Genomic DNA, 24,921 nt, shown 5'->3' with positions numbered 1-24,921 from the left:
AGCAACCTTATGGCAGACCCTGCACTAGATGAGTTTAAAATGAAACTGGTGAATACAGGCCCCATTACTAACTGATGTTAAAGCAGCATGATTTAAAACAGGGACTCACTGTACAAGAGTATTTTTTATATTTATCCTTGGATTGTGATGTACAGACATAACAGATGATGATAAAGTGAGATTAATTAAATGCCATGTGTGTTCTTCCCTCATGCCCTTGTTGGTGCATCTTCCAACTTGTAAAGGCCAGATGGTTGTATGGTGCACCACACTGAAATGAATTGATCAGTCTAGGTTATAGGCATGGATTCATTAAGTTTAACTTCAGCTTGTCCATTAAAGATGAGCCAAGCAAATCCCTTGGAAGGGAAATGAGGACAGCAAAACATTTTCCTTTGCGAGCCAAAATCTGGAGAGCCTCTGGTCCACGAAATAATACTGGTCTTAAACCCTCCAGGTAATACTGAATACAGACAAGGCTCCAGCACACTCTATATAGCACTCATATCTATCTCCCAGATATTTAGATGATTTAGGAATACATCCTTTGTCTTACTTTGAAAGAATAGGAAGCAAAGAGCAAATTAAGATTCCAAGCAGTTATTTTTAAAAATTATCTTAATTCATGTATTTATGGTAGCGAGTCACAGAAGGACACCAGAGATGTGGGTCTCCAGATTACAAGTTAAGAGTATTAACGAATTCTTAGCTAATATTGCAGACTACCAGCAAGCCAAACCCATATTTTATCCAGACTTTGCATTCACAACAGATGTTGAAAGATTTGTTGTTTTTGTTCAGTAGGTTATACGTGATGCCTCTCAGCTGGACTACTGTGATGCAGTTCATTTTAGCACCATGTTACGGCAGTAAACATAGGTTTGAGCTCCCACTCCTGATCACAACCCAACTGTGATAAATAGATACCGAAAGAGGTCTGGATCAACCTGAAACTGTGAAAATCCTTACGGCTCAATGGTTTGAGAGTTGCTGCCGAAGCGACCTGAACAATGAGCACTTGGGGCACATTCTGCAAGGCAATGCCACCGAATAACCCAGGAGAACTTATTTTAAAAGCACTATCTTCACACATTTATGTTCACACCAATGTGCCTGTCTGTTATGTGTGATAGTACAGCTTATGCAAAACAAGCCTTGGGGGAACAATTTGCTTGCCATTTTTATATGATGGAACAACTTCAGGTTTTCACTTTAAATACTTCTGCTTGTTTACATTAATTGGGTATTTAAAAATTTGGACAGATCACACCTGTATTTATGAAATAAATGTCAACAATTTAATTTTACCACAGCTTACAGAGAATTTCCAAGCAAGTCTTTTCTCACCTATACACGAGCAATACGCAACAGCTCTATACAAAATTTTGCAATACAACAGCTTTTTATAGTTAACAAAGGACATCTTCACCATATTCAAGAACAAGTTACAAGAGTCAGTTTAAAAATCTCACGTTTAAAAAAAATTAAAAGGCTTTGCCTCTCTTTGAATCTCCCCTCTGGTAGATACTCTCAGAGCCGAGTGTGGAAAGAGACCCAATGCCAAGAACTTGACAGGAAGATGCGAGGAAGATATGTCTGCCAATATTTCTTTGACGCATATGGAGAAGCACCAGATCCTTTACCAACACAAAACTACATCCTCACATTCTCAATGGCACAATGCACTGCTGCCTGGTCTTTGTTCCTTAAAAAATATACACTGTTGTTCATATGGAATCATATAAAATGTTAAATATACCACAGGTATACAAAATAATAAGGCTGCTACTGAAAGTAAACTATAGAAGCTTTCTGGGTACAGTATTTATGGAGATACAATTAGCTCTGAAATGACCCGAGATTAAATATCACACATTAACACTGACCTTCATTTAATTACTATAGGTACTATATACATTAAATATAATTTATTGCAAGGACATGTGAAATATATTTAATGTGCCAGAAATCAAATCCTGCTTTTCAGGCAGCGCTGAGCCCCAAGGACAGCTGCACATTAGAACTTACATGATATGCCTCAATTATTTAATATTAATGATATAAAGAATGTTCCATAAGAGATTCCTAATCTATTTCAGGGGTTATGGTCATGATGTTGTACATGATTAACTGCCACTCTGGCTATTGTGTGACCCAAAAGCTCAATAGCGGATGCTGCAGTTTGCGAGCAGAATACGTGTCAGAATGTTCTCAGGAGTCAAGTCAGGAAGATATTTTCTAAATATCTTTGTAGATTCTATATCTGCCTCAGCTGCCCAGACCAACATGAATTTCAATACTATTGGTATAATATTTAACTTAGAGCAATTGCATAGTATGCACTTGCTTGTTGGTCAAGGCTGTGGTTCAGCTAGCTTTGCCTAAAGCCATTTGTGCTTTACTGTGTCTTGGAGGAGATAGGGAAGAGAAGGCAGACTGTTATTTCTTTAAACATAAAAAAGTCCATAAACTACTGAATAAAGCATAACTTAAAATTTTTGAAGAAACCAAGGATGCACAAAAGAAAAAGTCAATTTCACTACATCACATCAGCAGAACATCTACCCACAAAGAAGCAAAGTTAAAAAGAATCTCGCAAATGCTGGAAAACTGAACAGTGGTAAAGCACAGTTGGGTGAGCAGCAGGTTAGTGTTTCAGGTGTATCCTGAAGTACTAACTATCCATGAATTACTTTGATAAATGAAAAATATCTCCAGACTTCACAAATTACTGGTTTCTTTTAAATATACCCTGTCCACAATATTTCTTTTCTGCCTGGACAGAATTTCTGTATTTATGTGTGCTCAGGAAACATCACAACTCAAGTGTTATGTTCAAGAACTTTGTCAACACGATTCTATGCTAGACACAAGATTGTGTTACAGTCCATAACTCTCAAAATAAAAGCTCACTCCACAAAGGACAGGTGGTGATTTTTGCACCTAAAAGTCTAATTCTTTACTATAGGTTTCCATCAGGACCAATGGTCAATATTGAGGCGCTCACTTGAAACTGAGAAATTGAAAATTGATAGTGTAATTTGAAAACAACAGGAATAATTTAGGTGCAGCATCTATGCTTGTGAAGGGGAATAGTAAATGTTGCATCTTTTTTTATAATTACTGGAGGTAAAATTGTATTTTGTAAATAACCCCGCAAACAATTCTCTTCATAAATTGATCATTTCCCAATCCCCACACAAAAAAAAACCCACACCAAATCCTGTGCAGTCGATCAGGAAGCTGTAATTCCCCAGCCCATTAACATTTCTGTGGAGCTGCCAACATCATTTCTTGATCAACTTGCCAAGAGGTTTAACCAAATGGGAAGCTTTTTTCTTCCCTCACTCACTTTACTCTTAGAAGAATTAAATATGAATGGTATTTTATATTTGAGATCCTGATCCCAACTGCAGCATCAGAACTTCAGTGCACTATTTATCAGGCCATTCAAAATTTTCCTGGATGAGTAAAAGCCTCGCAGGGAGGGGCACTTTGAAAAAGATGAAAGTTGAAATTTATTCTGTTTTAACCTCCATCTAAAAAAAAAATTCTATCTTCTTGGGGACCGGTTGTTTCGACTATTTAATTAGGGATTCTCAGCTTTTGCATAGTAAACAATACTTCACTGGTTGTGGCAGAAGTGTATCTTTGGCACATCAAAACACCTAAACTATAGAAGTGGACTTAATCTAAGCTGCAGAAGACATCTCACCACAACACATTTTCTGGAGTTTTTTTTAAAAATTGTAGAACAATTTTATACCAAAATGGTGATGGAGAAAGAGCGGGGCGGGGGGGGGGCGCAGAAACAAAAAGAAACATTTCAAATTCTACAAGCGAGTGTATTTGGTGTGATTTCAGAACTTGGCAAATTCAGATACCTTGTCAGAATACTGAAAGAAAATGCAAAAACCTGAATCATCCCATTATATTTACAAAGTATATCTCAAGAACATTTTGAAGAAAGTAAACTTAGTTCTGAATTGAAATCAGGTTTTGAACTGTACAAATATACAATATAGTAACAGGGATATATTTCTGGTCAAGACTCAAGCAAGTGAAAGAAAGTGGTTTTGATTACCACAGTAAATCAATCAGCTCAATTCTCAAAAGTACAATAATGCAGATGCTGGAAATCTCTGGAAAACTATAGAGTGAGACAGAGTTAACGTTTCAGGTTGATGACAGTTTTGAAGAAAAGTCTGTGACCTGAAATGTGCCTGTTTCTCTCTCCACAGTTGTTGCCTGGCCCAGCTGAATGTTTTCCAGCATTTTCAGTTTTATTGCTCAGTTCTTTTGTAAAGCCACCCATTTGATCAAATCAAGGAGACTTTCTTCAAGAGTTGACATCCATCACAATGAAACCACTGAATTGGATCTTCAGTTTTTACAAACCCAGTAACTAGCATAATTTCTGGCTGGGATATAAAATGAAATCACAGCCACACTGGCCCCCAATATCTCATGGTTAGCACTGCGTTCATATTCTTGGACAACTTGCCAGGTCCCACCGAAAAGAAATCCCAGCACATTCAATTGACAGTGTCAACAAGAGTTTCAAATGGATTTGGCACATGCCCAAGAGAAAAATTGTGTTGGAGGGATGAGTCCAAAATCTGAAGCCCGTGTGATGAGTAGGAAGGGTGGGCCAAAAAAAGGACCGTCTTTACTTTTACTTCCTCTATGAGAATTTCCACAGAAAATATCTGTAACCATCATCACGGCCGATGATGCCCATGCATAAAGATTTGACTCGTCAGCCTGTAATCAAGTTCAAATCAATCTCTGTAGAAAGAGACCCAGAAAAGCCTGGACGTCCAACTTTCTGCATTCAGTACATTACTGATTACTCAGTCCATTAAAAATGATCCCAATTCTTTTTCTTCAGTCATCAATTGTAGGTAACCAAAATGCCTGTGAAAAAAATTAAAACACTTACTAGAGACATTCCAAATGACTAAAACACCAGGATGTACAATTTTACACCAGGGTGAACAAAAGCACTGGTCTACAGTCTAATTCTAAGCCAAACAATGCTACCTGCAGGATCTATGTCAGGGATTTGCAAACTTTGTCTCTAGGTTCCCAGCAAATATTGATACAACCAGGCCCCTTATTCAAACTTCTGGAAGACTGCCTTATAATGGAAAGGTAAAGAATATGCTATCAGGCAAAAAATTAGTTTAGCGTACAACAGAAAAAGTACCAGGAAGCCACTGAACAATAAAACAGAAGGTTAAAGACAGGAATCTCCTTATGGGGTTTCTAGGGTAGGATCCCCTAGAATGAGAACCAATTTTCCAAATCAATCAAAAAAACGCAGTGCACGGGGTTTATTACATAAAAGTAGTTAACTTGGATAGGATCAATCATATTGTTTGCAAACTGACTTTCCCTCGAGCAAACAGCAGCAAGAAAATAAAGTATGCATATAATGATACATAATTACTGTTAAATTGCAAATTTACTGATGGTTGCAGGGCAGGCTGTTCATTAAAATTTTCTGTGGTTGACAACACTAAAAGCTATAGGGAAAACATGGGAAAGAGCTCTTTTCTTGTGCTGATTTGTCACCTGGCCAATTCAGCAAATGCACTCCCCAGTATCAAACTAATTTACAGACCAGGAAGATTCCAGGTATAATTGTTGAGTTGCTGATGGGTCATCAATTGAGAAACTATAAATACATGGATCATGCTAATCATAAAAATGCATACCAGTTGAGGCAACCTAATTTTTTCCAACAAATAGCTGTGCATGCTTACCATGTTAGAGCATGCACTGGCAAACGTCATAAACTTGGGATTAAACTGAAGGCAAGAGACTGGACCTGTATGTTTCCCATCCAAAACAGCCACCTTTAACCCACTTTCCGCATTCCACACATGAACTTTACCATCCTCCGATCCTGCAAAACCAAAACACATTAAGTTACACTCTTGCACACAGCCTGTTTCATTAATTTCAAACTGATAGGAGAGGAAAATTTAATAAACCAAAATTTTTACTTAAATTCTAAACAAAAAATCTCCCAAATTTTATGTTTAATCAAGAAAGGTTTGGAGAAAAATTGAGTTCTGTTAAACACTCAACAGCAAGAGATAACTGGATTGCGGTGTGCAATTCGCCATCAATAGTGCCATTATACAACAGACTTGCATGGAGGACTCTGGTGCCGCCCCCACGAAAAAGGCAATAGAAAGAGCCCATTACCTTCAAATACATTTAATAAACCACAATGGTGACCCAAGGATGAGGCCAGCTTCACCACTGTGAAAAGGAACAATAGTTTTGAGTTGCCCCTTTCATCCTTCCCCTAAACAACATAAAACAGTGAAGAAAATCAATTCGACTCCATGTTATTGGAACCTCTAGGACAAAGAACTTAATTTATGTAACTTTGAACAAAACCATTTTCATTTCAAGAAAATAAGGCCAATGGCATTACACCGAAGTTCTAAATTACCACACTGCTGCAGATGGAACGCATGCTGACATCTACACTCTGTCCCAGACAGTGAGCCAAACTGAATGGTGCCACCAGGAGGAAGTGATGTCAGTTACAGATGATACATAGAGGTCTGAGTGCAAATAGACAAAAAGTAGTTGGGTGGGTCAAAATGTCAATGGTTCAAGGTTCATAGTCATTTGAAAGAGAATGGAAACATCTCCCAAGTCTATCAATGTAATTTTGTTACGTGAAGAAAGATTATTGCCACAGAGACGCAATAACACTTCACCCCCAGCGTTCTATCAACTTCCTCTTGCAAGTCAAGCTGTTGCCAGTACCACATGCACTTGCTAGCCTTTTGTACCTTGCCTCAGTAGTGATTTCACCTGTGCTAGTGTGAAGATGGATTTTTAAAAATATATTTTTGGGACTGTGGTGTCATTCTGTAAAGAAGGCTGTGTGTCCATGGAAGGTTCATAGAGACAGCTTGCCTGTGGGAACTGAGAGATGAAAGGTAAAGGTGCTAGGTGCATGCATTTGTAATGAGAGGCTATGGTGAAGTTGAATGTCTGAGTAAATAGGTTGGGTTTTAAATTTGCATTGGGTGAGGGGTAGGGACTTAACTTTTCAGCTGTTAAATTTCAATGTGTAGGTTAGAGCTAACAAGCGTCTTTAACAAGGTACAAAGGTTTCATAAGTAAACAGGGGAAGGTTATTAAATTTTATTTGACCAGAAAGTGGAGGCAATAGGAAAACAAGAATGATTCTTATATTTTGGACAAGTTGAGTTCAAAGAGGTGCTTAGAACAATGGAGTCTAAGACGAAAGGGAAAAGAGGAATTTAAGGAAAGATGCTGAGATGGTTTGTAGTTGGCTGTGTGGGGGAGATGTCCTGAGACCATTTGTGAATATGAAAGTGTCATCCCGTTTCAAGCCAGAAAAGTGTTTGCTTTCAGAAAGTAGTCTGTTTCTGAATCTTCATGAGCTCCCACAGCAGTGTGGAAGAGAGCAAGAGGTCATGTGGTATGCTTTACTAAAGTAACAGTAGTTTTTGCCTTGGGTAATATTACTGGATTTTATGGTTAAAATCTATAAGGGAGCTGTGGCTAAATAAATAAACTTGTGTGTTCTGACCAAGTGGGTTTTCTTTGGGGAATGTTTTGGAAGGCTTTTTAACTGTAATTTTAATCTTGTGTGCTTAAGTTTTTTTTCCCTTCTTGTTAATAAATCTTTTAATTTTAAAATCCTAAAAGTGTTACTGAGATTCTATGCTTCTGGGATCAGTAGTTCTCCACTCATTTTAAAAATAATAAAGGGTTATGATCAGTAAGACGAGCTTCCCTCTGATATTTGGCTCGCTCAGCAAACAACATGGGCTGCAGTCATAATACAAGGCAGAACACAACACACATGTGCTATTCAGACATTTGAAGAAAGGGGAGTGGGGCCACTGCAGTCCAACAGATTGTCACTCAAATTTGCAAGCACATTTATAGAAGTGGTTACTAAATAGCAATCATAACAGCAAGCAGCTGTGGCACAAACATACCACAAGAGCAGCATTTGAGCAGAGTTTTAGGAACACCCGAACAGAAATAGGCCATTCAGCTCCTTCAGTGAATTCCCCCGTGCTTTCTGATTTGACTCCTGCATCGTTTTAATACTGCGCCTCCTTGTTTTGGATTTCCACACCAGAGAACATAGCTTACCTGTGTCTAGCCTATCAAATCTATTTATCATTTTTAACTCAACTAGATTACCCCTCAACCACCTAAACTCAAGGAAATACAAATCAACTTTATGCAAACATTGTAATATACTATGCCTCTTAACAGTGCCATCGCAAACTTTGATATACAACACCATCCCTTCACAAGCCATTGATATATATGGTGAAAAGATGAGGCCCCCGTACTGGTCCCAGAGAGACGCCACCCATCACATCCCAATCTGACTGTAATTGTTTAGCCCTACTTTGTCTTCTACCTCCCAACCATGTCACAAGGCTGGATGCTCATTCAGCTAAAACACCCATAGGCTGTTGCCTATAAAATAAATTAGCAAATGTTCATGAGGGGATCCTGTTTCATTTGATTAAGTAGGCTTTGCAACTCTACTCTAGAGAAATTCAACGGGCACACAATATAATTTAGTTTTGGAGGGAAGAAAGGATTAAAAATTTTCCAAAAAAAAAAAGCTTTACCTAGTTTAACAAAATATCAAAGTCCCAATATAAATAAATAAATATTAGGTAAATACGTAACCAAACTGCTTGAACTGGCATTCTCAGACTTACCTATCATCACAAACTGAGAATCTGGTGTGAATGATGCTTCCAAACTAATACCTTTGTTGTTGTTATATCCCTAAAACATCAAACAAGATAGCATAAAGTCATCATTCTGCCAACTGAGACATGAAAGCAGAGTATTTACTTTTAACCTAGTACAATTCTCTTCAGAGCAGCATCTTGTGTTAGGATACACTTTGCTGTGCCACTTAATAGAAAACATTTTTTCCCACCTCTTGCAACTGCAAGTAGAGGCAATAAAAAGTGAATGAGTCACTATGCTGTTTTCACACGTCCATATCAACAAATATTATTGGAATTCTTGTTATGCTCCAAGAAGGGAAAAGAACAACAACCTGGGTAACTAAAGGACACATTGGGCTAACGGTAGTTATGGTAAAATACTCAAAAACATAATTAAAAATAAAGCTGGTGAGCATTTAGAAATGCACAGATCAATAGGAACAGCTAAAGATTTGTTATACGTATAGTGCTTTTATACATTTTTATTAAGAAGCATCTAATTTGAAAACTGCCTCACAGGAGGCTTGTTACAAAAAGTCCAGTTTCTGGTATGAAAGAATTGTAGCAGCACCAACAGATAAGGAATGGAGGGTAAGGTTTAATGGACTTTGCTCAAGTTGAGAATGATCTGGAAGCAATGCGCTGGGTCCACTGATTTTTGGTACATACAGAAGATGTAGACTTGCCATGAAGAGCACAATTTGAAATTCGCTGATAATACAACATTACGGGAGCAAGGAGGAATGTAAAATGCTTAGAGAACAGACAGGGTAGTACAATGGGTAGAGAAGTGAGAGATACCATTTGATGTGAACAAATGTGAGGTAATGCATTTCAGCAAAAACAACAAACTGGATTATACACTTGGGGGGAAAATGCTGAGGTGTGGCTGAGCAGAAATGTTGGTGTTCAAGTGCACAAGTCGCTGAAAGTACAAGCAGAGCTGTGAAAGAAAAAGCCAATATTAATTTGGGTTTTATAAAATAGGTAAGGTTAAGAGTGCACAGTAGATCTGTTAGGTGATGCCAAGGTGACAATGATTCGAGATACTGGGATTATGTTTCCTGGAACAGAGGGAGTCCAGAGGAAATTTTTATGCAATTAAAAAAAATTATGCAGCGCTTTTATATGGTGAAAAGACAAAGACTATTTCCTCTGTTTGGGAGGTAGGTGACAAGTAGCTACCAGTAGGAGAAATTTCTTTATGCCAAATTCTTGGAGCAAGGAATGCTTTGCCATAAGATTTAGGCAAGTACCATTTCATCCTTTCGGGGAATATAGGTAAATATTTAAAGCAGGGGAAGATTTGGGAATATGGGGAAAGAACAAAGCAGTGAGGCTGCTATAGCAAACTGGTGGCACAGATATGTTGGGCTTCCTCACTGCGTTGCAAATTTCTTAGGTTCTAAAGGTCTGCTATTGGTATGCATTTCATATTTTGCCAAATGCCTTTTTAAAAAAATTAACAAAGCAAAAACTTTACTGTCTGTTCATAAGAAGAATTCCACCTACCCCAAATGTTTGCAGTACTGCTCCTTTAAATGCATCAATGAGTCTGACCATGCCACCATTGGTAGACACCAGCATCAGTTTTCCATCATTGCTGAATTTCAATCCTGTCCACTCACAGGTCCGCTCATACTGCATCTTAAAAGTGGCAAAAGGTCCCTAACAAAATAAGTTGGAAAATCCTTTCACTTTCTAGCTTAATCTTAAATCTTACTAGATAACAAACTTCACATATTATTTAATCTAACTCCCAAGTTCACATTCACCCCTCTCCCTGTCTGCTTGAGTAAGGGACACTTAATTCCCAAGGCTCTGCCTAAGCTGTTTTGTCAGTGACTCGGCAGTAGTCTTTCTTCCACCCATGGAGTAGCATGTTGTATCAGTTCATCATCACCCTCTCCCACTCTAAACACTTTGGACACCATGATGTAATAATTGGTGCAGCTCCACGTCCCACAACTGCAAACCTAACGCACCAATAATCTGCTGCCAGTTAAGTTCCTCAAGTCAGTGACAATATAACATAGCCAATGTAATTAAAAGGATGGCACCTTTTGTAGGAGGAACTAAGATGTAGTTTCTACATCAATGACCAGACGGAATACAAAGTAGTACCTTAATTTTTAAATGATACAGGACTTCAGTAGTAACATGATGCCTTTCTACATGGCTCAGAGAGATGCTGAGTGGAAGTTAACTGGATTTCTCAAGAGAGGACTGGAATGTATGTCTACTGCCAACTAGAGCCTGAATGTAGATCAGCTGTATACACACTCAACTCAAGACACACTTTCTTCAAAGCAGTCATCTGCTACACACTTCTCAAAGATAGATGTGTAACTTTGATAGAAGATGTTAGACAACAATGATCCTGCCCATTATTTTCTGCCCGCTCACAAATCATTTCCTAGTCAAGTCACACATCAGCAACTTGCTTCCAAAATGGTGCCAAGTATATTACAAGAACTAGTACAAGGGTAGATTGAGGCAACTTGAATTCTCTAAACGTAATCAGTAACATACAATGCATTATCTGCCTGTACATTAAAACTGGTCACATACATTTGAACTTAACACTCTTGGAAGGTGCTGCACCAGAGGAATTGCTGGAACTCAAAAGCAAGTTAACTGATTTGGTTAAGAGGACTGTACCTTGTCGAATGACCGTAGATCATAAAGTTTAATTATTTCAGAATTCACGCCAGCCGCAAATATAAGTCCCTCAGGATCAAAAGAACATGTTGGCCTCCCCTGAAGATGCATTAAGCCCTAGCCAAATGATAAAAAGAAGAAAATGAGTACCAGCAGGTAACAAGATTAAAAGTGAAAAATTATGTCCGAGTGCTGTGCTTTATTCCTCCCATTATACGTCTATTTTGTCATCTTCCCCATTCTAATTTTTAAAATCTGTTTTCACACGTCAAGAGAGTTGATCAGCTGCCAGGCCTCTGTTCTGAAAGCAGGCACTGGGAGCAGTGGGGTGCTCCAGGCGATTCTTCACTTGGTTGAAAAAGCAGCTGTCTTCTGCTTGTTACCTCTCCCAATGCAGTACTGCTTTTGGCAGAACTGCCAGGGTGCAAACACAACCAGACTATTCAGTACAATTTAATTTAAATAAATTAATTTTCTCTTACAAGCAAAATACATTTGGTAAAACGGATATTTTATCCCCATGGACCGATTCAAGATTCCCCATTGTTGTAAAAATTATGGGAAGGAATAAGCAAAGTTAAAATCAGTATTGTTGCCAATTCAGGCGCTACAACAGGCATGTGAGATTTTCATACCACCAGATGATCTTCTCTTGGCATTACACACATTCAGAAATTTGTCTCACAACATTAGATCATCATCTAGTGAACATGGCATCGCACAGTAACAAAGGTTCTGCTCAAGTCTTTATAGCACTGTCCCATTAGCTGTAAAGGGACTAACTTGAGAAAAACTTGTCTACTGCTACAGTGGGATTGTGCATAACCCAACCCTTTGCAGTCACAGGGACTGAAAGCCTGCTGAAACTCAGGGGCTGTAGCTAATCGTGTATTTAAATTGTAGGTTTCCACATGAAGAGGTTGCATGCCATGGCACTGATGGCTGAATCCAGGAAATTACATGACTGCTGGTAGGGAATATTTGGTTATGATGTTTCAAGCATCATGGCTCCATGGGCAGGCTTAATGGACCAAACTGTCTTTCTCGGCTTGTCATTTTCGTATGTTTGGATTCAATTGGGATTAATGTATCTGAGACACAAAGGTGTGTTAGCTTTTTAAAAAAGTTACAGTAAATTCCTTTTTTTCTATATTAATACCAGAAACTGCAATTATTATTGTACGGGTTCAAATAGTTTCTTTGATCTACCAATGCAAGGTGCTTTCAATGAAGATGACAGGAACAATGTTAGTATCATTTTGCATTCTAATTGAAGATATTGTCCTAGTATGTGTTCTGGTTGAACAAAACATATTATAATCCAACTTCAACTATTTCTTTCTCTATTGGGACAACCCTGATTAACAGGAAGGTTTAAGGAGTGGGGGATTCTGGAGATCTTTCAGTTTTTACATTGTTTTCAATTGTTAAGGGCTTTCTTGCTATGCCTGGAAAACAATATTCAGTTACTGTGCTCTCACACAATGCATCACTTCAATATCATAATAAATGTAGCATATCAATTAATCTTATATTGCTGCTGTGTAATCTACTTTCATCTTTTATTAGGGCAAGGTCAAATTCTAATCATCAAACCAAGCTGGTTGACCGATTAGTCAAGGCATCACACTGGGGAATGAACCAGAGAATGGCTGTCACCTATTTTGTTTAGTTGAACAGACAATTGTGTAATGTTCTTTCTGTCTGCAAAGAACAGGGCCCCGTACTTCCAGCACGCCACACTAGCATGCAAGTGTGCCACACTGCAAGCCTGACTGATAATCTTAAATTGGTTGTCAGTGTAATTCTTAGCATGCTCAGGATTGTTTAGTAAACGTTGTCTAGTTATGAAATCACATCTAATGGTGGACACTATTCTGCATTTTGCAAGCACGGGCTGGTAGGGTACGGTTGATACCTTGTCTGCTGAAAACAGCAGAAGGGGCATGTCGTTTATTACGATCTGCCAGTCTTTGGGAGGTACATTTCACGCTGCTACTATGCAGTAGCAACGAGTGGTGTTCACAGCTAACAGGATGCTGCCATCAAGTCAAAAAAGACATTCTGCCTATCACACAAATAAGTAGTGTGATATATGAATGCTGGTGTGATGCTAGGTATGCTAGGCGGTGCATCCCAAAGACAGGCAAAATCGTATCAAACAGTGTGTCCCTTCAGCTGTTCACAAGGGAGCGACAGCATCCAACTAGCCTGTGCTTGCAAAACTTAAAACAGTGCCCAACATTAGATGTGATTCTTCAACTGAACAACATTTGCTAAACAATCCAGTGTGTGCTAAGAATTATGCTGACCAGCAATTCAAGATTATTAGTCAGGCTCACAGCATGGCACATTTATGCATGCTGGAAGCTACAAATATTAATACCCAGGGCCTTGTTCTTTGCAGACAGGAAGAACCAGTACACATATTGTGCCTGTTTCAACTAAGCAAAATCATTCTCCAGGCTAACGCCTTGACTAGAGTCAACCTGCCCGGTTTGAATTTAAACAAAATTTGGCAGTTAACAGTCAGTCATCGGTTAACTGGTGCATTCTCCACAGCAACACCTCTACCAGAGTCTACTTGCCTAACAATCAACATTCTCTTCCCATGAAGTATAAATTGTTGTTCCCTTTACATTTGGCATTCTTGTGAATTGTCCTGATGAGTGCAAGACGAAAACCTCGACAATATGACTTTTTTCAGCAATACTCAAATTCTCAGTACTCAACTGATGAAAAAACTCTTCATATAGTGCCACGGAACCTCAAACTATCTGAACAGTCTTGAGGCATGGTTTTAAAAGCATCAGCCTAAAAGACAGCACTGCAGTCAAATGTCAGCTTAGATTATGTGCTCAAATCTGTAACAAATTTTGAACCAATTATCTCCTGACTCAGACAAAAATCCAGATCCAAGCTGACACTATAAATTCATAATTACTACTTTCTTCCCACCCTAAAGCTGACAGCTATTGCTTGAGTCATTTAGATAGGTAACAAGCAAAACATACTTGACAATTGGGTGATCTGAGGTCCCACAGTCTGATGGTTTTATCCAAGGAACTGGACATGAAGGTGTCATCCACAGGAGACATACATAATGCTACAACTCTAAAGTATGCAAAAGAAAACAAGCACAACATTAGGAACTTCTGAACAATTTTCCACGCCTCAATACTATGCAATGTAACATTTGCTTAATTGCGAAACATATCTTAAAGTATTGGCTATGAACAGTGGGGAAGGGGGCAAACACTTCACTGACATCAAAAGGATTCTGTAGCAGTCGACACATTGGTGGGGAACCATTACTTTGGTGTAAGCTGGACACTATCAATCCACATTGGTATCCAATAACCACTAATGGGAAATATACATGATTAGATAAGAAGTGAGGATGGGATCCAGCTTGGCAGCGATGGTTCCATGGTCAAACGCTGTTGCTAAAACTGAGCATCCAGGCTCTCAAATAAAGAACAGGCAAAGTATCTAAAGGCTGTCAGAACTTTTGAAAAAAAATAACTCCCCACCTAAAGGAGACACAAAAAGACATCCTATACATTTAACATGAAATGCTTTTGCTGTAAAGTCCAACCTAAGCATGTTTTGGGGCTTGTTCATTTACTATCATGGTTTGTGAAGGACAATCAGAGCTCTAAAGGGGGATTTAATTTCCTTATTACGTTATGCACACACATTCAGCCCAGAACATATTTGATTAGATCACTACTGAAGTGAAGCACATAGCTCTGTTTAGGTTAAAGGCTTATCTAATAAATACAGATATTTCACTTACCTCTTGCTGTGACCATGGAAGTATCTAATGTATTTGTTGTCATGAAGTGACAAGTACCGGATGGTATCTAAAAAGAAACAAGATAGGATGTATATAATTGAAAAGAAAAAACATTTGCTTCATATTCTAGCTCCTGCATTTTTATGCTTCATAAAGAAATTTACAAACTTTTTACATTCAAGAGAGAGCACAGCATTCATTTGTTTGATGCCTTGCATCATGGAACGATAGAACGCAGTTTACTCTCAGGCTTATCCATTGGTACATGAGGGATTCAGCAGAGGCAGGGGCTTCAATGGAGTGGTGCTATGCACAAACTTATTTGGCTCTTGCACATTTTGCGGAGTTGTGGCTACAAAGGCATGACTCTATCCTGCTTGCCATTCTTCCTCCATTGTCTCGCATTCCAAGTTTCATTCCTGGATCGCCTTGTAGCTTTCCAAGTTGTCTTTGGCTGTGATACTGGAATATATTGACACAAGACACAAAGGCTGTGATTGAAGAGTAGATCTGGTTTCACAATTATGCCTGGCTACCTCAGTTGACAATGCTATTTGATCCCACAGGCAGCATTTAATATATAAGTGGTGGTGAAGGTTATATTAGGCAAAGTGGGAGTTTATTTGCAGAACGCGATTTGGTCTTTGTGAAACAGTTGGCCTAGTCAGGCCTTTTCAAGTCAATCACTGCAACCAATTGGAGCAAAAAGTTACTGGGCATTCATCATTATTTTGGGGTATTCATCAGTGTATTTATACAGCAGCATGTCAAAATATCCAAAGTGCTTCACACAATTACTTTTTGCAGTGCAGTGACTGGTTAGGTTGGCAAATGAAAAGACACACTGGACCTTGAAGAGTCAAGGTTGCTACTTCGGAGTTTCCGGACTCTGTGGCCTTTTCCTGGGCCCTATAAAGTGTGGACTTTTTTGTTTACATTTGGATGGCAGTTGACAGAAGGTCTCCGATTTCCATTTACAACTGTACATTTGACAGGGTTAGCACGTAAAACATCAGATCCAAAGAACAGGGCCATCCAGTCGGAAGTCTCAGCTTTCATAAATCGATCTCCTTTTCTGGAGGCATTTTGAGTTGCAGTCAAATGCATGTCTTAAGAATCATGAACCACCCGAATTGAGATACCATGTTTTGAAGGCTCAAGTTATGTTTGACCACCAGTATGAAGAGGTAGGCCAATTAATTATTTGTTCTATGGTTAACTGAACACTCTTTGGAACAAGTTTCTGCAGGAAATAGAGCCCCAAATTGTAAGCTTTAAATCATAACTTCATAAAGGAATCAGATTTACATGATTCACCAAGTGTTAAAATACTCAACTTTTTGTAATAACATTTTTATTTATAACTTAAATCAAACAAGTTCCTAACCAAAAATAACTTTGTACAACATTTATCAAGAGTGAATTCTTTAATCTTTTGAAGATAGTGGATTCATCCAAGTAGTAGCTCCTGGTCCCTTCTGGGTGATGTCGGTCACTGGCCCGGGCAAGGCAGTGGCTTGTACAGTTATCTCCATCAACCGGGTGGTGTCACAAACCCTCAAACTGTACAAACAACTACCTCTGCACGGGCACAGGCAGAATGGTATATGGGCGTCGCTTGCACTGGCTGATCGTACAGGGACAAGGGCATGAATGCCACCACTGAACTGCAAATACAAAACGGTTTCAACTGGTTTCTTAGCTAATTTCCAAAAAATAAACCCAATAACGCTCATGCGTCACAAAGTTGTTTTAATTGTGCTCATTAACCAAGTTTATCAACTTCAAAGGCAGAGCAAAGTTTTGATAACTTCTCTGATATTGCTCCAACAAATTAATTTCTGGAAAAGCGATCCAGACTCCAAACAAAAAATATGCAATGCATATTACAATTCTAACATCTAATTGATATTTTTGAAATCTTTTCATTACTTAGGAAACCTGAAGGTTGGTGGAGAATAGTTAATTGCCTTTGAACTGAGTGGCTTGCTAGACCATCTCAGAGAGCAGTTGAGAGTCAACCACACTGCTGTGAACCTGGAGTCACAAATAGGCCACACCAGTTAAGGTCAGCAGGTTTCCTTCCCTAAAGGACATTAATGTGCTAGATGGGTTTCTACGACAGCCCATGATAGTTTCATGGTCACCATTACTGAGACAAGCTTTCAAGTCCAGATTTTTTATTAATTGAATTTAAATTTCAGCTACTGCTTTGAACCCATGAGCCCAGAGCATTATACTAGGCCTCTAGATTACTAGTCCGGAAACATTACCACTACATCACTGTCTCCCCCTGCAGTGTCAAGAGGAAAAGAGGACACTAGAAAAGATTGGGATTAATCAGTGTTAAGATTTAAAGTTCCAGAAAAATTAACTGGAGATCTAATTCACCAACCAGTTCCAACAATCCTATTTCCATAACACACTTTAGTAACTCTCCAAAATAGTGCACCAGAGGGATCAGTCTCAGGTTTTGAGTTTCCTACAGCAAGCTGACAAGGGAAAGTCCCAAATACAAAAGCCCACGATTCATGATGCAGGGTGTGAATTAATTTGTATATCAAAATATAGTGCTTTAAAACAGCAAGCCATGAGCAGAATTTTTAAAAATGTGATAATTTTTCTCAATGTTACAAGTTTATGTTCAATGCAAATAATCATGTAAATTTATACAGGTGAATAAATCATAGCATTTCTACCAAACATACTATGGTCAGAGCCTCTGGTGAGTAGCTCTTGTGACACCATGGTATCATTTGTAAGTCACAAATCAGCTATTATTGCATCTAAGTCAAGTTACCAATTTGTGTTGAGCTACAGACAGATTTGCACTATAACTTTAACATTTAATTGGGATTTTTACAGGAAGCGGACAGAAAATCTTCTTATTAAACTGGACTTGGTATGATGTCTCATTTGAACATGTATATACTGATACCTGTATGAATGGACACTTCCAAAAAAGACAACTGATGTTGGTCCCTTAGACTTTTTATTCATTCACTGGATATGGGCACAGTTGCCAAGGCCAACGTTTATTGCCCATCCTAATTATCCCTGAGATGGTGATCTATCTGCTTGACTGCGGCAATCCATCTGGTGTAGGTAAAGCAGATGGGTGATGGGAGTCTGGAACTCACTGCCTGAAAGGGTGGTTGAGTCAGAAACTCTCGTAACACTTAAGTTGTATTTAGATATTCACTTGTGTTCCCATAGCATCCGGGGCTATGGGCCAAGCGCTGGAAAATGGGATTAGTGCAGTCAGATCTTTGCTGACCGGTGCAAACACAGTGGGACGAATGGCCTCCTTCTGTGCTGTAAATGTCTATGAGTAAACAGTGCTGCTAGGGAGTTCCAGGATTTTGACCCAGCAACAGTGAAGGAATGATGATACTTTTCCAAGTCAGGATGGTGCTTGACTTGGAGGGGAAATTGCAATTGGTAACATTTCAATGTGCCTGCTCCTCTTGCCCTTCTAGGTGGCAGAAGCTGCAGGTTTGGGAAGTGCTGTTGTCAAAGAACTATCAGCAAGTTGCTCTTGCGCATCTTGTAGATGGCACAAATTACAACCACTGTGCACTGGGTGGTGTGGAGAATGAAGGTTTAAGGTAGCCATTGTATCTATGTGACCAATCTAGTTAAGTTTCTGGTCAATGGTGCCCTACCAGAATGTTGATAGTGGAAGATTCCAGCATAGCAATGTCATTAAATGCCATGAGGAGGTGGTTCGGCTCATCTGCTGGAGATAAACATTACCTGGTACTTGCATGGTAAATATTGCTTGCAAGTTATCAGCCAAAGCCTGAATGCATGCTACATTTTGCATGCGGGCACAGGCTACTTCATTATCTGAGAAGCTGCAAACAATACTGGATACTTTAGCAGGAAACATCCCCATTTCTGACCTTCCTTCCATCATGAGGTCAATGATAAACAGTGAAGATGGTTGGGCCTCAGACACCATCCTGAGGAACTTTAAGATGGTTAGTCTCCAATAGCCACACCTACCTTTGGCTTGTGCAAGGTATGACTCAAGTCAGTGAAGAGAATCCCCCAAGGTTCACACTGACTTCAATCTTACTAGGAGCCCTAGATGCCACACTAGGTCAAATGATGTCTTGACGTCAAATGCACTTTCGCCTCAACTCCAAATTCTTTGGTCCATGTTTGGCCTAAGGCTGTATGAGATCTACAGTGGAGTGAGAACCCAAACTGAGCAACAGTGCACAGGTTATTGGTGAGTAAGTGCTACCTGACAGCACTGATGATGACACCACTCATCACTTTGCTGATGATTGAGAGTAGGCTATCGGGGTTTGGATTAGATTTGTCCTGCTTTATGGGAACAGGACATATCTGGGCAACTTTCCACTTTGTAGGGCAGCTGCCAGTGTTGGAGTTGCTTCTGTACGTTACAGGTTTCTGAGTATTTTGTATGCATTTTTCAGGGCATTTCAACTACAATACATAAAATTCTACTCGATTGTCCAATAAAATGCCACACATTTACATTAATTAGCAAATATATCTGCTCCATGAATAATTATCTGGGATGAACTGGTTTGGGAGTAAGCAAGAACAAATTAGAAATAAAACAGATTACATGGCCCATTAATACTTTTGCTGGATATTTTTAATTTTCAAGCACTAAAGAAATGTGGGGTACAGTGCAGAACAGTTTCATCATTCATGAGCTGCTACAAGGCTAGACTGCTATGCAGCCTCCCTTATTAGTACATTGATGCTGCAATTATTATTGGAAAAATTTGAGCAAGAAAGGCAGGCATTCACATAATTAAAACTAAATTACTTAAAGCAATTGTTCAAAAAGTATATTTCACCTTTCAGAACAATTTCAATGATCAATGCTAAGAGTGTGTTGCCAAGGCCAATTGTATTCAATTCCAAGCACCATGATGCTGCAGTACTATAAATTGAAACGCCATGAACATTTATTTTAATAACAAATGTTACTGATTTGCGGAAGTATCTTCCCACTGCAAGCAACTCCCTATAGACCACATTATCCTCAGAAGAGCTGCACTACAGAACAGCACGACAAAAAGGAATCAACATAATTTACTTGCCAATCACACAAGGTGCTTCAGTTTCAATGAGTGACTTCCTGTTTCTCACATGGTTAGGCTCAGTAACTCATCTGAATAAGTACTTAGTGTTCCATTAGAACTCAGTTGAACAAAAATATACAATATGCCAAGAAAAACAAAATGATCTTTAGATTTATCTTTTTTCCCCTCATTAAAACAAGAATTGATAACACTTGAAATTTACACAAAGGTGGAAGCAGAGCAAGTGAGTTACACCCTCTAAAAACACAGAATTGTACATTTAGGCTCTTGATGATTTTTCTGCCTATTTTCAGAACTTTCATTTCAAAGGTTATAACAAAATTTTGAACAAAATCTTTCACTAAGTGTGTGATTCTGTTCCCAGTCTGTGCTGAGGAAGCTAATCCCAACCAGTGAGACATGAGGATGTACAATTGGCGGCCATACCCAAGTGGGAGGCCTGGCTAGGAGGAGCAAGAATAAAACCTGGCTCCATTTCTACTCAAGCACTCCCAAGGCATAGTCACTCTTGTTGGAAGTGTCCATGTTTAGCAAGCAAGGAGCAAAACAGTTAAACTGGTCAGGTGCAACTGTGATCACCCCAACCCCACTAACCCTCCCTCACCACCAAAGCAAGTCAAATATCTTGGTAACAAGACTTACATAAAAATTCATTCTTGGGTGAAAGGATTGACTGCACGCCCTTCAAACCATAACCAGTCAGGAGTCAACACTTTCCAGAGGGGGAGGGAGAAAAAAACACTTTGCCCAAAAATTCATCAGTACCCATCCCCTTATTTCTTACTACAACAGTTTCTTACCCCTCAAAGCTGATCAGCAGATATATTGAAGTATTCACATTTCAAATTTGCATTTTGTTTCATATATTAAACTCAATTTAGTGGATAATTTGATTTAGTCCAAAAGTAATAAGATCATATTGATTTACAAAAGCAAAAGCATGGTTTTCTTCCATTAACTAGACTATTTGGTCCAAAGCACAAGTTTCAATATAAATCTTACTGAGACGACAAAACTATAAAAACACCCAAAATTAAGGGAAAATTAAAACAGAACTGTTTAACATGTTTAGAGCTGGTGAGGCTTTCAAGCAACAAAATCACAAGACTAGAGTTTTTTTTAAAAATACGATTGAGTTGAACATGCAAACATAAATTCTGTTAAACATATTTAATGTATTTATAGCAGATAAATACAAACTTTATACCATGGCAATTGATTTGATGCCCCACTCATCAAGAAGCTTACAGCAAGAGAAACCAAACCACCAGAGACTTGTATGACAGCAGCTAACTTACCATCGATTTTGTTAGAGCTGTAAACCACTGTGTTTGCTGCATGTGTGTATCTGATCAGGTCTACCCCATACTTCTTACTGTACAGTGTTCTCTTTGGTCTGACAGATAAGAAAGATTTACATTGAGTTAAGTGCAAGCTTAAAAACAAATTCCAAAAAGGGCCAAAAACCAAATTGAGAATTCTCTCTCAACAGCTGCTCCTTTGGTCAGGATTCAAACTGAACAATTGAACTTGACACGTCACTGGGTTGTCTGCACAATAAAAACACTGACAGATCTTCCAAGGTATCGATCACAGTGAATCAGAAGATAGGGTGTTCGTACAGGCCAAGTTAAGATGAGATAGAAACTGACGTCCTATTCCCAGCAAGCCAGGTGCTCCTCCATTCCATGCAAGGTTTCTCTTTCCTATCTCAACAGTATCTCTTGTCCTAAACAAGGTTTTCCCTCTCCATTGTCAATCCACACAAAATAGCCCCTCTCACTCCAGACAAGGGGCTCTATTCATTCCAATTAAGGTTTCATTCTTTTTCTCTCTTCCCTTCCCCACCCCAACCAGCTAACCAAGTAAGTCTCTTTCCAGTTATGTTTCTTCCATCTGTCTTTCTACAACCCTCCCAAGATCATCAGTGTACCAGCCTCCGTTAAAATTAAAATTTGGGGAAAATTTTGTATATTACTGGATAATGGAGGTGAGCCTTTGGCACAGTGGTACCATACTCTCCTCTTAGTCAAAAGGTGCAGATATTGAAACCCGCTTTAGGCTGTCATTGTGTGCAGGGATGTGTCTGGTGGGTGTGGGAGTCCAGAAAACCCCTGTGCTGTATAAGACCAGTGACCAGGTCAGCTGGTATGTCGTTGCTTGTCAATACTGTTCATCAGCCTGCGTTCCCTTCCATTACCTCAAACATAAATGCAAAAATATCAAAACAAGCAGAAAAATAACAAAAACATATAACAATCAATTAGAAAGGGGGAGGCAGTAAACAGAATTAATGAGAAAGAAAATTTGACAGACTTGATATTAATGTAAATACATACCTTAGGAGTTTCATCAGAAAAGATACTCAATTTAACTTCAATTGTGTGCAGGAGCAATGGTCCATACATCAAGTATCACATACAATGACTAGTCTATTACTGTAGACTAGGTATAATATCTCCTTTGGACAGCCATGCCCAAATATCAGAAAGGACATCAACAAAACCATCTCCACATGCAATCCAACTAATTATTACATGTTCCCAAGTTCCAAGTATAAATTTGTATGTCACCAATTTAACTACGGCCATACAGTTGTGTCCTTTATTAAAGCAGTCAACCATTTTCTTAACTGCAAAAGAAAATAAATCAACTAAAGAGCACTATCCGTAGGTTCTACAGTGACACCTTATGGCTTACTGACCAATCTTATTTGCGATAATGGAGGCACCAAATGAAAATTGCAAACCACAGTAAAAAAAAACTAAATTGCAAAGTACCGCTCAGTGTCATCTGGCCAATTGCACACCATGACAAAAGATGCGAAAGCAGGACAGAAGCCCACCACCTTATTTGGGGATCAACCAAGTCAATACCGTATTTTAAAATCAAGCTCAGATATCCTGATTAAATTCAGTACTCTATGACCCCCTCTGTCGGAGTAACATTTATTTTGAGATACCTCATCCGCTTTACAGAATTAGCTGTAACACAGACTGGAAATCTGCAGGTAGTGACAATGGGCAAGAAGAATAGGCTCAACTGTGGTTCCCCCTGCAATTGTGGAATAACCTGCCAGCACTTACTGCCAAGGTTTAAGCAAGAATAACACCTAGTGACAATACAACTGTGCAATGAGGAGAAAATTGGCAAGGGAAAAGGTTATAAGGGAGTGGCACATAACATGACGGAGATGCATTTTAATCCAAAGGCCTCCTGTGCAGTAACCATTCTATGGCCTTGCCACTTCCATCTCTATAATCCATTCCAGCTGTACAACCCTCCAGGATCTGCATTCCTCCCACACTGACTTCTTGTACAAATCCCACTCCCTTCATCACAGGGGACTGTGCCTTCAGCCATCTCAGCCCTAGGCTCTGAAATTCCCTCCCTAAACTTCTCCCTCCCCCTTTGAGTCCCAGTTCTATGTCCAAGCCTTTGATCAACCTTTTAAGTGCTCATCCTTTAGCTCTGCTTGAATCTGATGACGCTTTAGTGAGTGAAGTCCGCAATATGTTTGCCTCAACTACAGGATGTTTAGTACATGTGCTCCAACAAGGTAAAATATTAACCTCTTTAACTGCTTAATTTACAATGATTCCCAGATTGTATACCCCTTGCTTGTAGAGTGAAGTACTGGGGAAAGGAATCCTGCAACCACAAGCTGCACTTTACACCCGAGCTTTCCAGGATCGCGAACAAATTTCATTATTGCATGTCAGAAGAGATGAAAGAACGAAAACGTGATATTTGACCCCTGGGCCTCAAACATCATATTGCAGTTCATTATTTCCCGCCCTTATGTTAATGTGTGACTGTTCTCTTCTTAAAAATCGCTAAATAAGAGAAGGCAACTGATTATTTTCCAGCCTTTCAATCTCTTCTCGCCAGTGCATGGGTCTGGCCTCCTCCTCCTGCCGGCCCCGGGGAGCCGATTGGGGACCTTTCTGAAAATCGAGGCCGGGGCTCTCAGGCCTGGCCGCCCCCGGGCTGGCTTTTTTTAAGCAGGGTGAGGGGAAAGGCGGCTACTTCACTCACTTCCCCTCCTGGCAGTCGTACAGGACGATGGAGTCGTCGTCGCTGCTGGAAATGAGCGTCTCCCCGTTGGGCGAGAAGTCGAAGCAGTTGATCTTGTCCGTGTTCTCCCGGAATACCTTGGCCACTCGGAAGCTGCGCAGCACGTTATCCGTCAACTTCATCTCCTCTCCGTGCCCGGGTGGTGGGGAAAACGAAAAAAACCGCACGGTTAAAATGCCGCGAGATGCACCTCTTCCGTTTTGTCTTTTTCTCCCTTTTCCCCCACCCCCCCTCCCCACGATGGTTAAAAGCAGGCGGTCAGCCGGTGGCAGCGGTTAAAATGGCGGCGAAGCACGGGCCGGGCTCAGAGGCTGGAATCACTTTCCCCCCCTCCGCCCCACCCCCCCACCACCGCGGGGCATTGTGGATCCAGGGCCGCGGTTGGCGCGAACCCGCCTTTACCCATAATACTAAAGCTCCTGATTGTCAGGGAGACGGAGGGGGCAGGGTCTCACAGCCCCGTCGTCTGTCCCTCGACGGAAGATGACGTCTGCCGACTTCATGATTGGCTGTACACCATTACCCA

General features: G+C 39.7%; 1 protein-coding gene across 3 annotated transcripts; it reads right to left on the bottom strand.

The window, feature by feature from the left end:
• Positions 1-1,275: 1,275 nt before the first annotated feature.
• On the bottom strand, positions 1,276-24,635 carry wdr82 (WD repeat domain 82). Of its 3 annotated transcripts, none has more exons than XM_041190995.1 (9): positions 24,357-24,631; positions 21,617-21,714; positions 15,229-15,295; positions 14,444-14,543; positions 11,430-11,546; positions 10,281-10,436; positions 8,751-8,820; positions 5,769-5,911; positions 1,276-4,917 (listed from the first exon to the last, which is right to left on the bottom strand). In XM_041190995.1, exons 1-9 carry the CDS (start codon positions 24,515-24,517, stop codon positions 4,888-4,890), a joined length of 942 nt encoding a protein of 313 aa, XP_041046929.1. In that variant the 5' UTR covers positions 24,518-24,631; the 3' UTR covers positions 1,276-4,887. The 3 variants fall into 3 exon arrangements, with proteins under 3 accessions (XP_041046929.1, XP_041046930.1, XP_041046931.1); XM_041190996.1 differs by lacking the exon at positions 24,357-24,631 and adding an exon at positions 23,933-24,294; XM_041190997.1 differs by lacking the exon at positions 1,276-4,917 and adding an exon at positions 6,470-6,584 and having other exon boundaries at positions 5,774-5,911; positions 24,357-24,635.
• Between the last annotated feature and the right edge of the window lie 286 nt (positions 24,636-24,921).

This window comes from Carcharodon carcharias, chromosome 7, assembly GCF_017639515.1.
Source record: "Carcharodon carcharias isolate sCarCar2 chromosome 7, sCarCar2.pri, whole genome shotgun sequence".
Lineage (NCBI taxonomy): Eukaryota > Metazoa > Chordata > Chondrichthyes > Lamniformes > Lamnidae > Carcharodon > Carcharodon carcharias.
This window is presented reverse-complemented; position numbering and strand designations above follow the sequence as displayed.

What these genes read in the sequence shown, in the direction of transcription:
- wdr82 (XM_041190995.1), bottom strand. Translation starts at nt 24,517, where the DNA reads ATGAAGTTGACGGATAACGTGCTGCGCAGCTTCCGAGTGGCCAAGGTA. An exon ending in TTCCATGGTCACAGCAAGAG is followed by an intron (nt 14,544 to 15,228) that starts GTAAGTGAAATA and finishes TGCATACTTTAG; the next exon opens with AGTTGTAGCATTATGTATGT. An exon ending in ATCTACGGTCATTCGACAAG is followed by an intron (nt 10,437 to 11,429) that starts GTACAGTCCTCT and finishes TTATTTTGTTAG; the next exon opens with GGACCTTTTGCCACTTTTAA.